General features: G+C 43.7%; 1 protein-coding gene across 2 annotated transcripts in view; it reads right to left on the minus strand.

Annotated features, from left to right (window-relative positions):
• Positions 1–13,487, minus strand: part of RELL1 (RELT like 1) — a 60,008-nt gene that overhangs the window by 7,837 nt on the left and 38,684 nt on the right. For both annotated transcript variants that reach the window (XM_045550507.1, XM_045550508.1), the window contains exons 5-6: positions 13,095–13,331; positions 10,448–10,586 (exon numbers count right to left, since the gene is read on the minus strand). In XM_045550507.1, the coding sequence (XP_045406463.1) occupies positions 10,451–10,586; positions 13,095–13,331 (373 nt within the window). In that variant the 3' untranslated portion in view covers positions 10,448–10,450. The remainder of the gene's footprint in view (positions 1–10,447; positions 10,587–13,094; positions 13,332–13,487) is intronic.

Here is a 13,487-nt window from a genome sequence, read left to right on the forward strand (position 1 = left end):
AATCGATGTTTTTCAGAATGATCAGCAGAACCTGCTCTAGAATCAGCTTAAATATTATCAAAAAGTGCAGATTCCTTAGACCATACTCCAGGCCTACTAAATCAGAATCTATGGGGTTGGAGCCCAGGACTCTGTTTAAGATGCCCAGTTGATTCTAATGCACACATAAAAGTTTAAATTGTGAGGTAAAACGCAGTACTAATGTTTGTTAATTGATTAAAAACTGCAAGAATTAAATTCACTTCTAAAGGGTAAACCTTGTAAACACAACACTAAAGTCAGCTGAGGTCAAAAACTGTATCAAAGAAATGGGGGAGGAAACAAATATGACAGAATCATTTAAAGACTGGAGTGTTATTTAAAATCTCAATAACTGAATTTGAACTACAAAATTTTTAAATTACAATTTTTTTTTTAGCTTATTTCAAGTAGTTAGCAACTAGAATTCAACTAGTCTGCAGAGGTCTCTATGAGTAACTAGATGAATGCCATATTCCCACACCTGCTAAAGAATCACCCCTGAAAGGCTGGGTGGAAGACGAGAAGACACCAGCCAAACCCTCCAGGAGCTTAGTACTTCTAGGGAGGATGTTTACACAATCAGCTTCAATGCAAGACAAAATGAGATATACCGAGTATCATTTCTTAAATCTGGTATATTTCCTAACTTGATTGTTTCATCCAATAATATATAGTGGATGCTCTGTATCTGTACATATAGCTCTACTTCAATCTTTGGCATTTGCAGGCCATTATTAAATGAATAAAGGATAATTAATCATTTAATTAATCCCCTACTGATGGATAAAGTTGTTTCCAGTTACTGGTACTTACGTGAACAATTTTGGACATTATCTTTGCATTTCTGTATGATATTTATAATTGGAATAATTTGGTCAAAGAGTAAATTTTTATACTTCTAGATCGCCACCCCAAAAGTCTATAACGATGTAGCCTCCCTGCTTTGGTGTGTGGTAATATCCATCTCCCTTCACCCTCTTAACCAGGGTCACCATTTGAATCAGTTTGCCTGGGAGGTTTTGGTTTACATATGTTTACCCAGAATAATTATTCATAGTGTTCCCTTTTATTCTCAGTAGAGTCTCAGTTTGGATGTGAATTATATGGTCATACTTATGTTAAAATTCATCTTTGCCAACAGAAAAGCAAAAAGTGATCTCTATTTTAGTTTGTATTTATTTCATTATTAGTAACGTTGGGCATTTTTCATGTTTATAGACCACCATGTCTTCCATGAGTTGTACATTACAACCCTCATTTTCAGGAAGGGGCTTAATAATTAAAATCTTAACTTTTTAGGCTGGGTGCAGTGGCTCACGCCTGTAATCCTAGCACTCCGGGAGGCCGAGGCAGGTGGATCGCTCAGGGTCAGGAGTTCGAGACCAGCCTGAGCAAGAGCGAGACCCCGTCTCTACTAAAAATAGAAAGAAATTATCTGGCCAACTAAAATATATATAGAAAAAATTAGCTGGGCATGGTGGCACATGCCTGTAGTCCCAGCTACCCGGGAGGCTGAGGCAGTAGGATCACTTAAGCCCAGGAGTTTGAGGTTGCTGTGAGCTAGGTTGATGCCACGGCACTCACTCTAGCCTGGGCAACAGAGCGAGACTCTGTCTCAAAAAAAAAAAAAAATCTTAACTTTTTAATATCAATAATGGGCAACTTTTTATGTATGCAGGTCAATCAGGAAAAATAAAAATGTTTATAGATACTTTTTCCATTCAAAATGGAAATTGCTTTTTTAAGGAGCATAGACAGAAATGTATATTCCTACAAATGAAATTACCTTCTTTATTGAATAATAAGCCAATGAGAAATTCTGCACTCCTTACAGTTTTGAATCTTAGTAGATTTGGATCTTACTGGGAAGTCGGAAGGTTGTCCGTTACTGGGTTACAGTCTCACAACAATTTAAATGTGCCTATATATTTAGCAGGAATGAGTTCCCCAAGTGACAACTGAACATCTGTGATTTACCCACCCTTGGATGGTGAGAGTCAGAGCACTTTATTCCAAGTAAAATGTACTTGACATCAAAAGTTATTCTGTACCTGAAAAAATAAATTCAATCGGGAATTATTTAAATGCAACTCAGCAGTTCCCTATTCATCTCAACACACCTCTGATTAATATCTACACTAAGTTACAGGTAGAATAACTCATTACTCCGAATAGTACCACCTCTTTCTAACAAGGAAAATCAAGTAAATTAGATACTGCCTCTCTTGGCTTGGGAGCTAGATTAGAGTTCAGCTAACCAGCCTTCAATAAGCCTCGACCTGAGGGTCAGATGAACACTACTACTATTATCATAAAGGTTGTGCCTAACCTGGGCTCTCTGAGTCTCAAGAGAACAACAAAATCTCAAAAACATTAATTTTTAACACTTTATCTGCTACTTGCTTAAATAGGGCCTGCCCGATAGAGCAATATTAACATGCACCCATTTCACACTGCCTGAGTGCCAAGGAACAGCATCCCTGTGAAGTAGCGGTACCGTTACTGTCATTATTATCATCATCCCCACTTAACAGATGGAGAAGCCGAGGCATCAGAGGCTAAGCAATCTGTCCAAGATGAGACGCCTAAACAGCAACCGCCCAGCTCTTGGGCACGAGAAGTCTGACTCCGGGACCTGCCGCGTGGAGCCACCGCGGTGCCCTATGTCCCACTGCTTACAGCAAACAGGCCCCGTGTTTTACTAAAGCTACTGAAGGTTAGCAGAGCTCAAAGCCTCAAGGTACAAATTAAGAAAAATAAAAATCCTGATTTTTAACTATGAATTCCATCTTATTTCCAATTATAGGCAAAAATGTCTCTGAAAACGTTTCATTTTCTGCTTCCCTCCAGCCCCTCAGGTCTGTCTTTGGGTCCCAAAGTCTCCACAGGCCTCCCTCCGATGCTGCTGAATTTCTGTGGTGAAAGAGCAGCCACTCTAAGTCCCTGTGTAAGTCTGGCACAGGGCTGGCAGGGCTGACGGGAGAGGAGACAAGGTCTCCGAGGGTCCAGTGGGTCGACTCCTGGTCACCAACAGCAGGTCCTGGCGCCTGCCCTGCCCGGGAGGGACGGGCTAGCAGACAGGCTTGCTTTGGTGGAAGGTCAAAGCAAAACAAAACAAAGCCTCTGGTCCCCCACGCTGCCTGAATTCTGGGAATACTGATAAATGTTTTCGCATCTTCTGCACACAGAACAAGGCTGTGGAAAAACACCGCAGCTGATGACAGCAAAGTATGTTTTTCGGTCCATTCAAAACTTTCAGATTATGGCCAAAATGTGTTGGAGCTATCTCCAACAATAAAGGACAAATAGGGCACATAATTTTCCTATTGTGTCCAGCATTTTCACTCCTCAAGGCTCAGCCAATGTGAGAGAGTAAAAACCGGTTCTTCCTCAATCATCTAGGGGTAAAGTGAAAACTCAACAGTCAGGGAATCACAGAACCCAAAAGTCATCAACTTCAACAACAAGCAAGGTGCCAACGAGTACGGTGCCTGTACTCTCATTCGTGGAAGGGCAAAAGGACGGGCTTTGTATGCACAGACACGCGACATAAACGTGTATGCACTGTGTGACCCTGAAAGGGCACACAGGACATGGTGACAGTGGTGTCCTCTTGCCAAAGGGTCTAGGTCCAGGAGACGATATGGGTCGGGGGTCAGGGGGAGCAGATGGAGGGAAGACTCACTTTTGTTTTTAAGATTTATTTTTCACCCTGCAGCCTTTCCGCTGTTTAAATATTTTATCCTATGCAGGTTTTATATTTCAATTCTTTAAAACATGATTCCAATCCAAACACTTGTAACATCCAGTTCATTAGGCATAGTAAAGGCAACGAACCACCAGGAAGCCCAAGTCCTGGCTCTGCAATCAACTGTCAGCAGGATCTGGAACAACACATGGAACAACACACGCTACGCAAGGGAGCCAGGAGGCACAGGGGAGAAAAGTCTGCCATAAAAACTAGCTTCTGTTCTAGAATCTCCATGGGAGCATGGCCCTTGTCTGGCTGTCTCACATGCTGCTGTGTTCCTATGGCCTAGCAAAGCGCCTGGCACACAGCAGGGACTCGGCATCCGCGTTTTAAAGATGCAATTGTATATGCAATTGTACGTGCATTGAACTGAAGTAGCAAACACAGTGCCTTTGAGGTGCAAAAGTCGATGACCTTAGTCTACCTGGAAGAAAAATGAATGGCTCACAAGCCTGGACCTGGATCCAGGCAGAGCTCTGAGAGCCATCAGACGATCGTGAGATGATCCCATGGAAGCCAAAGGAGCCCACCCAGGGTTGAAATGACCACTGCTGCGAGCTAGTGGGCCACGTGAAGAAAGGCAGGTTGGCTGGTTGGTTTCCTTGCGAGGGAAAGTGAAGCCCTCCCTCCCACTCCACAGCCACGGAGCATGTTACATCAAATTAAGGGGCTCCCATCCAATCTGAGATCCTTTTGGTTTTTTAAAAAATATGTATTTTCCCTGAAAAAAAAAATATATAAGCTAGGGAGAAAAAAATAAACTAAACTAACTAATGGTACTTGACATTTCCCACCATCGCCTGCTTCCTGCGGAGTTTAAAAAAAAAAAAAAAAGGAATTCAGAGGACTGCAGATAAAGCAGCACCACATGGGGCAAGGCCCCCAAGGAGCCTCCACGGAGTCCAAAAAAAGAGATGAGCTGCCTTTCCTCATCATTAGAGGAGGAAATGAAGGCAGCCAAAGGGTAGGAAAGCCAACTCGTGATCGGCCACCAGTGCTCAGGAGGGAGTGTGAGCCACGCAAGAGTCTTGGCAAAGAGAGACGTCCCTTCCACAGCAGAGCACCAGCACAGCGGGCATGGTCAGCGAAGAAAACGCCCCAGTCTGCACTACATCTTTATCCCAACCACTGATCTTCATAATAAAAAGAACTTAAGTCAGCAAAACTTTTCAGTTGCCTTGTTTCTAATTTTGATTCCACCTCCTATAAAAGGGGAACAGTTATTTCTAAGGCTTCCTTAACACAAGTAAGAAAATGACCCAAATTCCTGAGGGACTTGCCAAATATTCTCTATTTCTAAAACGTCCTGAGAGTCCAAAGCTGCACTATTCTTAAGAAGTAACAAGGAATTCACAGTACCAAAAGTTGATGCTTGAGAAATGGCCTAATACATAAGACCACCAAGAACGGCACAAAAATTATTTATAGTGAATATTTAATAGACACTAACTCAGAGCCAAGGCCTGACTGAAGAACTACACAAATATCATGTCATTTAAGTCCAGTAACAACACATTTTAAAGATGAAAAAACTGAGGCATGAAAGCATTAAGTAACTTGCCCAAAACCATTTGCAGTTAAGGGGCACAGTTAAAATTAAATGAAAGAAGTTTAAAACCAAGCTTGGCTAGGTATGTAATCCTAGCTCACAGGTAATCCTAGCACTTTGGGGGGCTTGGAGCTTGAGGCCAGGTGTTCGAGACCAGCCTGAGCAAGAGTGAGACCCCGTATCTACAAAAAACAGAAAAATTAGCAGGGCATGATGGTGTGCACCTATAGTCCCAACTACTTGGGAAGCTGAGGCAGAATGATCACTTGAGCCCAGGAGTTTGAGGTTGCAGTGACCTATGATGATGCCACTGCACTCCAGGCTGGGTGACAGTAAGACCCTGTCTCAAAATAAGTAAATAAAACCAAGCTTTTGATCACTAAAATAAATTATTAAAATGAAAATTAATATAATAATCTCAATAATAAAGCAATTTAAAATAAAAACAATAATATTAATATTATGGATTTTTATTTTGATAAGAAAAATATTAACTATAAAACTATTAGAAGAAAAAGTAGGGGAAAAGCTCCATGATATCAGTCTGAGCAATGACTTTTTGGATATGACCCCAAAAGTACAGGCAACGAAAGTGAAAATATACAAATGGGGTTATATCAAACTAAAAAGCTTCTGCACAGCAAAGAAAACAATCAACAGAGTGAAGAGACAACCTACAGAATGGCAGAAAATATATGCAAACCATACATCTTATAAAGAGTTAATATCCAAAATATATAATGAACTCAAACAAGTCAATAGCAAGAAAACAAATAATCCAATTCAAAAATGGACCAAAAGGGGTGGGGGGGGGTAAGACTGGAGAGATGTTGATCCAAGGGCACGAAATTTCAGTTAGACTGGAGGAATGAGTTTAAAAGATCTGTACAACACAGTGACTATAGCTAATAACAATGTATTATATTCTTGAAAATTGTTAAGAAAATAGATTTTAAGTATTTGATAAGTATGTGAGGCAATGCATATGTTAATTAGCTTAACTTAGCCATTCCACAATGTATACATATTTCAAAACATGTTTTACACAATATATATAATTTTTATTTGTCAATTAAAATAAAGTAAAAATTATAAAAATATGGTTATATAAACTTACTAACCTAATATTTTCAATAAGAAATATTATCATAAAATGAAAGAAGCAGCACATATTTCAGAAACATGCAATATAGAATGCTTAGGACAGTGTCATTTTTAAAAAGCCACAGACCAGTGACAATGAAGACAAGGCAGTGGCATTTGGAGGCTGAAAGCAATTCGATTTATTTAACTTTGAAGAACAAAAGCTTATTCTTCTGAGAAGAAATCAAAACACATTTTCTGTAGCAAAAAGAAACCATTTTAACTGCATTGCCAAAATAAATCAGGCAGAGGGCAAGTTAGATCTGGCCACAAAAAAGAACTCAGGCCAACAAAGCAGGGTGAAAGGAATACGGGGCAGGAGATGCCCGGCAGATTTGGGGTTTTAGAGGGCGAAGGAGCGAGAGGGAGAGAGCCTGTCCCAATCTTGATAACGTTCTATTTAGAATACTAAGTCTAGTTTCTGGTAACAACCACCTGGAGGAAAAAAAAAAAGAAAAAGGAAAGAAAAGAAATCTAACCAATGAGTTAGATATGCATTTGCATTTGAATATTTGAATCGATCCTACAGTAAAACAAAGCATTTCAGTATGATAGCCTGGCTAAAAGTCCAAATTTGAGCAAAAACATCTTTCAGGAAAAAATGTAACCGTAAAGACTATGCTAGACTGTATAAAAGACACAATACTCCTCTTCTGCCGTATTAGCTACATGCTAGGGCAAACCTTTTATTCAGTCCAGAGCCAGAGATTTTGGCCCAGAAGGAACAATTTCAGGATTTCTCTAGTTGGAAAAATCAAGTCATGTTAAATGCCCCAAACATATTCTTTTTTGGAAATATTAAAAAACTAGCAAGAAAAAATTTAAAGATATATACATTTTCTAAATGCCAATGAATATCCCCTTCCCTCCTTTTTCAGAGTCCACATTCCACTGGGGCAGTCTGACATGCTCACTCAGCAGGTTCCAACCTGAGCAAGCTCTGACCACAGGACCTGCTTGTCCTGGACGCAGCTGAATCAAGTCTGACACCTGAGGCCAGGCTGCGTGCATTTGACTCTAAAATCCGTCACATTCCTGCTGATAACTCTAAACAAATCACTTAAACTCTCTCCGTTTAAGACTTTCATCTGCAAAATGGGGTACTACCTAGCACCTACCATGGATCATGGGCATTCATGGTATTATTCTCTCTACTTTTGAGTTTGTTTAAAAATTTGCATAAAAAATTTTTATTTTTAATTTCAAATTAATTACAGCAAGTTGGAGGCTCAAATACACTCTCTTGCTAAGGTCACTTGTGTGCTCACTGCTGAGTTGGACAGCATGACACAATGTGACTACCCTCTTCTGAGAGCCAACTACATCCCAGATACTCACTCGGCATTTACCTTAAATGAATGAATTTAATATCCTTATTTCATACTCAATGAAACTGGGAGCAGAGCGGTTACATACAATTTCCAAATCGTGAAGCTCAGATCTGAACCCGTGTCTTCGGATCAAATCCAGTCCTCTTTTACATAATCCTGCTGGATGACAGTGAGCTTTGTAGAGAATATCACATTGTAAACCAGTTAAACGTGGTCAGGACTTCAGATAATTGGACCAAATTCCTATCGCCAGATACAGACAGAATTTGGGCCAAGAAAACCGGCTGAGCAATCCTAACTCTTTTCACATGCCCAGATCCAGAGTGCTGCTCTCCAGCAGCCTTGGCCAAAATCGGCCTGGCAGCAGTTGGCCAAGCTCTAGTCAGGGCTGACTCCGAGGAGGGTCACCTTGCCGTTCCTGCCCGAGGGCGAGCTGGGCAGACAATCGGCTCCATCCCTCAAGGCACTGCCCAAATGATGACTCATGCACAGACTGCCATGACCCGTATTTTCTCTGCATCTAAACTGCCTGGGCCTTCCTCAGCTCAGACTTGAATAGCCAGAGCTTCTCTTCCCAGACAGGCAAGTTCTCACTGACTTCAACCAGAAGGCTTCTCTGATCTATCAAGGTCACTCAGCCTTCCAATTCTAACATCTGTGGTCCCATCTCCTCTGCTCAGTAAGACTTCCTGCGATGATGGAAATGTTCTGGGTCTGCGCTGTCCTGTGTGGTCGACCCTAGCCCTCTATGGCTACCAAACACTTAGAATGTGACCAGTGCAAATGCAGAACGAAATTTTTAATTTTAATTAGTTTAAATTTAAATAGCCACAGGTGACTAGTGGCTACCTATCAGATCACGAAGTTCTAGGTCATTGGTGGAAACTTCTCCATTTCATGGGTGGAGGGCTGCCCCTTCGTGAGCACTTTAGGATGATGGAAGGGTGTGACTGATCATGTAGTAAGAGACCCAGGTTCAAATCTCAGCTCCTCTGACCTTCAACATGTAACTCACCCTTTTCATTTATTATTTCCATTCATTGTTTTCCTCCTCTGTAAAACTAGGATGATAGTATCAAGCTCACTAGATGTTTGTAGCGATGACATGGGAGATATATACCAGTAGGATGCCTAGAAGACTGGAGTATTGAATTAACATTAGCTGCTGTTATTATTACCTTCATCCTCCTCTTCCTTTTCCTAAACTCCTCTTGGCTCCCTTTCCCAAGGTCACCAGTAACTGTCTGAGAAGCCAAAGACAGATTCTTCGGCACTGTTTCTCCTCTTTAAAGAAGGTTCTTACTTGGCTCCCAAACTCGGGGGAAGGGACCCCAAAGTCAAGATTGCAAGGAGTAGCATTAGAAAGCTAGCAGAGCCCCCATGTCTCGGAAAATTCAGGAGCCCAACTCCTCCAGATCACCTCCAGAGCCGAAGATTATCAGAGGCTTCACCCAAAAAGCCACTTTTCTCCTCCACCCAGCCACACCAGCCGAAAGTGGACTCACTCATAGTAATCAGTGGCACTGACCGGGCACTTCCTACATGCCAGGCCCTGGGCTTCACGCGTGTAACTTCAGGGAACTCTCACTGCCACCCCTTGAGATGGGTGGCATCACTTCCATTTTCCAGCAAGGCATAAACAGTCACAGTACCTTGCCCGGGTCCCAGTGCTAGTGAGTGGCAGACCGGGATCTGCACCTGCAGCCGGACTCCAGGGCTGGGGTGCAACGTCACTGTGTCCCTGTACCTTTAACAGCCCCGTCTGACACCCCTCCCCCCTTTGAGAGTGTACACTCTTCTACCTTCTGTTCAGGGTCTGATGGTTTCACTGGAGCTTCTAGAGCAAGATCTGTCCCAGATCCTCACACTTGCCTTTTTACATAGAATAAGAAACATGAAAGGATGTTTCTACTGAAGCCAGAACAGAAAGAAAAGACTAAGATGAAAAAACTAAGCCAGTATATCAAGTTATCACAGGGTTCTGGGGTTTTTTTAAAGTAAAGTTCCAAAATTAAAAATGCCAAATCAAAATCATTCACTTATGCTTTTCAATTGCATAAAAATATCTGGTGGAAAGACAGACATTCCTAGTGAGGGTATTTCAGAATTGTGACACATCAAAGAAAACCGGTTTCCAACTCAATTAACAGGAAAAGCATTGGTTTGCTTGCTCTAGCTTCTTTTAAATCACAGTTTACCTAAAAGTGATGACAAGATTACATGTCATTCGGCCTGTCTGTTTTTCTTAAAGGATATTTAATAAGCTGCCAACATTTAAAACTCTGTAGTGATTTTGCATTTTAAAAGCCTAGATTTTGCCCTTTTTGAGCAACAAGACGTAGCAACACGAAGCTCTTTCTGCTTGGTGGCAAGGCAAGCTCTGTCGAGGGGTGACGTGATTTCCAGCTGGCCACAGTCCCCACTCCGCCTCAGGAGTACCCTCCATCCTCACTGTCAGGCAGGCCACGCCCCCGGAGGCATGAGTTTGTGGCCTCAGTGCAAGCAGCCCTGGTCCCCCTCAGCCTCTCCAGTTCCAGGAAAGCGTTCCCACTTCCCTGTCACTCCTGTGCTGCCACAGCCACCAGGAAGGCTCCCAGTGCCCCCTCCCTGCCACGCACTGCCCCCGCCCCAGGTCACCCAAACCGAGCCCACCTGCTACTCTGTGCCACTCGGTTCTCTCTTCACAGGCGTTGCCGGCACCTCCCCGTTGATGCTTTCGGTTCCGCCAGCAGACATCAAACTTCTCCGCTCCTTCTGGTGTGACTTGTGTTCCACTTTCGTAACCCTAAACCTGAGCGGGGACAGAGGAGATCTGATGGGTTTGCTTTTCCAGTAAATGAGAACGATGAACAGAGCAAAAGTCATCCATCTGGGATCCCGAAGGAACTCAGCCAAAAGTTAGGGCACAAATGAAAAACAACATATTCAAGAGAAGGGACATTCCTACCTAGCAAATCTCCCCGTCCCCTGCCAAACTCTCCAGCTGATTTTCACTCAGCCACCTCACAGACTAAGCTGCATATTTTGTAGCATGCAAAATGCATGAAAAAGCACGGGCACTCAAATATGCAACAGCCTGAGTTGTGGTTTTGAACAATGACATGGGTTTAACGCAGGGCTTTTTTAACCACAAAAGGCTGGATAAAAGCAGGACTGGTTACAAATTAGGCTGACGTGACCGCGAGGTTCACTAGAGCAGCAGTCCCCAACATGTTTGGCACCAGGGACCGGTTTCATGAAAGACAGTTTTTCCAAGGACAGGGGGTGGGGGGATGGCAAGCGACAATGGGGAGCAGCTGTAAACACAAACAACTCCTGCTGTGCAGCCCAGTCCCTAACAGGCCTGTGGCCGGCACCAGCGGGTTGGGGACAGCAGCACTAGAGGATGACCTTAGGAAACCAGACACCCATCCGACAGGCCTGTCCCACACACACAGAGCCAGAAGGGCCCCAGCAACACATTCAATCAGGATTAGTTGGTGGTAGAGCGGGAGGCATTGTCTGTTTCTTTTTTCTTTAAATGGGCTAATTTTCATTAAGGATTAAGGAAGCTAAAGATTTTGCTAAGAAGTAAGAGAGAAGCTAAAGAAATTTACTTAATTTGACAGTTTTTCTAGCATCATCATCAAATCCCTAGAGTTTTCATAATAACTTCTTTCTAGTTCTGGTCTTAATCTCCCTTAAAACTTCTAAAATAAATTCTCCTCCTCTGTCCAAAACGAGATCACCAACCCTGAGGAGGAGGAAGACTCCGGAAGTGAGAGAAAAAGCAGGGAAAATTCATGAACACAAATCTATTCTGCCAAACCGTAAGACACTCTTAAGCAACACAGGCCAAAAACAGCCTGTAATGATTAAATGCTTACAGTATCTAATATCCACGGAAGAAAGTTGGATGTGGGGCATTTTAAAAAGCCACATTGAATCTGAGTTGAAAATTTCAGCAGATTTTTTATAAAGTCGACAAAATACGCTTTCTCCAAACAAGCTACAGGTTCTCATTACATTTGCATTCATGAATTCCTCTGACTCTGCTTCTTAATAAAACAGTGTGGTCATGTGTTGTGCTGTTTTGCTGCAAGTGACAAACAGCCCTGTGGTTTTCTCCATGCTGCTTGTGCAACACATGATGAAACTCAACTGAACTGAAATAGCATTTCTTGAGTGCACAAGTGCCCAAAACTGGTCTAAGACCTTTACATCAATCACCTCATTTAGTCTTCACAGCAACCCTATGAGGTGAGTGACTGCCACCCTCACTTTACAGAGAGGGAAACTGAGGCACAGAGCGAGGTTACAGTTTGTACGTGGTGGTATCAGGACTCGAATGAGGTAGATGCAATGAGTTCAGGCTACTCCTCCCAGAGGTTTGTCAGTAGAGGAAGAAGGACCACACATGCAGCTTTTGCTCCAGCATGTGTGCCCCTAACCACTACTCCCCACTGCCTTTCCATCTCAGCATTCGCAACACAGCTCCTGCACGAGACTCGTAATCCAAACAGCAGACGCTGCCAAAGCACCCCACTGCACCAACACTCCAGGTAAAGTCAGACTGATTCATCGCTTGAACCGTAAGATCTCCACATCGCATTTGGGTCACAAGTGAAAGGTACTTTAGGACCGAGAAACCAGGACTCAGTGGAGGTGATCTAAAAGACAGCAGTCACAGCAGTGCACATGGATCTTATGAGGCAGAGACTGGAGAGCTGTGGACCAGATCTGTGTCTTCCCTTCTTCCTGGCACATGGCAAGATGACATTTCCCAGCTCCCTGCCAGCTAGTTACGGCTGAGCGATCGACTTCCAGCCAGACGAATGTGAACCAAAATGATACGGGCCACTCCCAGGCCTATCTCATGAAAAAGCGCTCCTGAACAATCCCGCACAGACTTCTCCGTCCGCTCGCTAGCAAACCCGGCAGAGCCATGGACAGGAGGGCCCGGGACCCTGGGAGGCTCCTCGAAGAGCCACTCACTGATCTCTCGATCACCTGCTTTGGATTTTCACAAGTGAAATGGGAACATCTGTTCTGTGTACAGCTGAGAATCTGGGCTTTATGTGTCACAGCGAGTACTCCTCTTAATCGACACGCCTCCCATCTGATGTAGCAATAGCTGATTTTGAGGATTCTCCTGTTGCTGGAAAAATCCAGGACTCAGACCAGAAAACATCTAAAAGGCCTAGAGATATGACCTGAGCCAGGCTCGGGAGAACATCCTCTACATTTAACGGGAAAGCACAAATCTACACACCACAGCAAGCCTGTCACACGCAAACCACAGCACTCGAAGGTCTCTCACCTGCCGACAGAGAGGACGGTGACCTCTCCTTGACGCCTTGAGCGGCCCTCTCTGGACTTGGTGGTGGGCTTTGTGAAGTGCCACCGCTTGTGCCTGCACCGGTGACACACGTCCCTCTCGACCACACCACCTACAGTGTGCAGATGGTGGCCACACACGTGCTTCCCTGGAGTCCCCCCTGGGGACAAAGGCCCAGGACTCACGGGCGGGCTCCCGGGAGTGCTGGGGGTCACGGGGCTAAGGGAGGGAGGAAAAGGAAAAGGCAGAACTGGTTACTCAGAACACCCGCCAAGGCAGTCTCTCCCCTTGTGATGGAAGAAGCGGGTTTAAACTGAAAAAGAAAAAACCGCAAGGCTCTGTGAACACCCAGCTCTAGCACAGCACCCCGAACAC

The sequence above is a fragment of the Lemur catta genome, chromosome 4, assembly GCF_020740605.2.
Source record: "Lemur catta isolate mLemCat1 chromosome 4, mLemCat1.pri, whole genome shotgun sequence".
Classification (NCBI taxonomy): Eukaryota; Metazoa; Chordata; class Mammalia; order Primates; family Lemuridae; genus Lemur; species Lemur catta.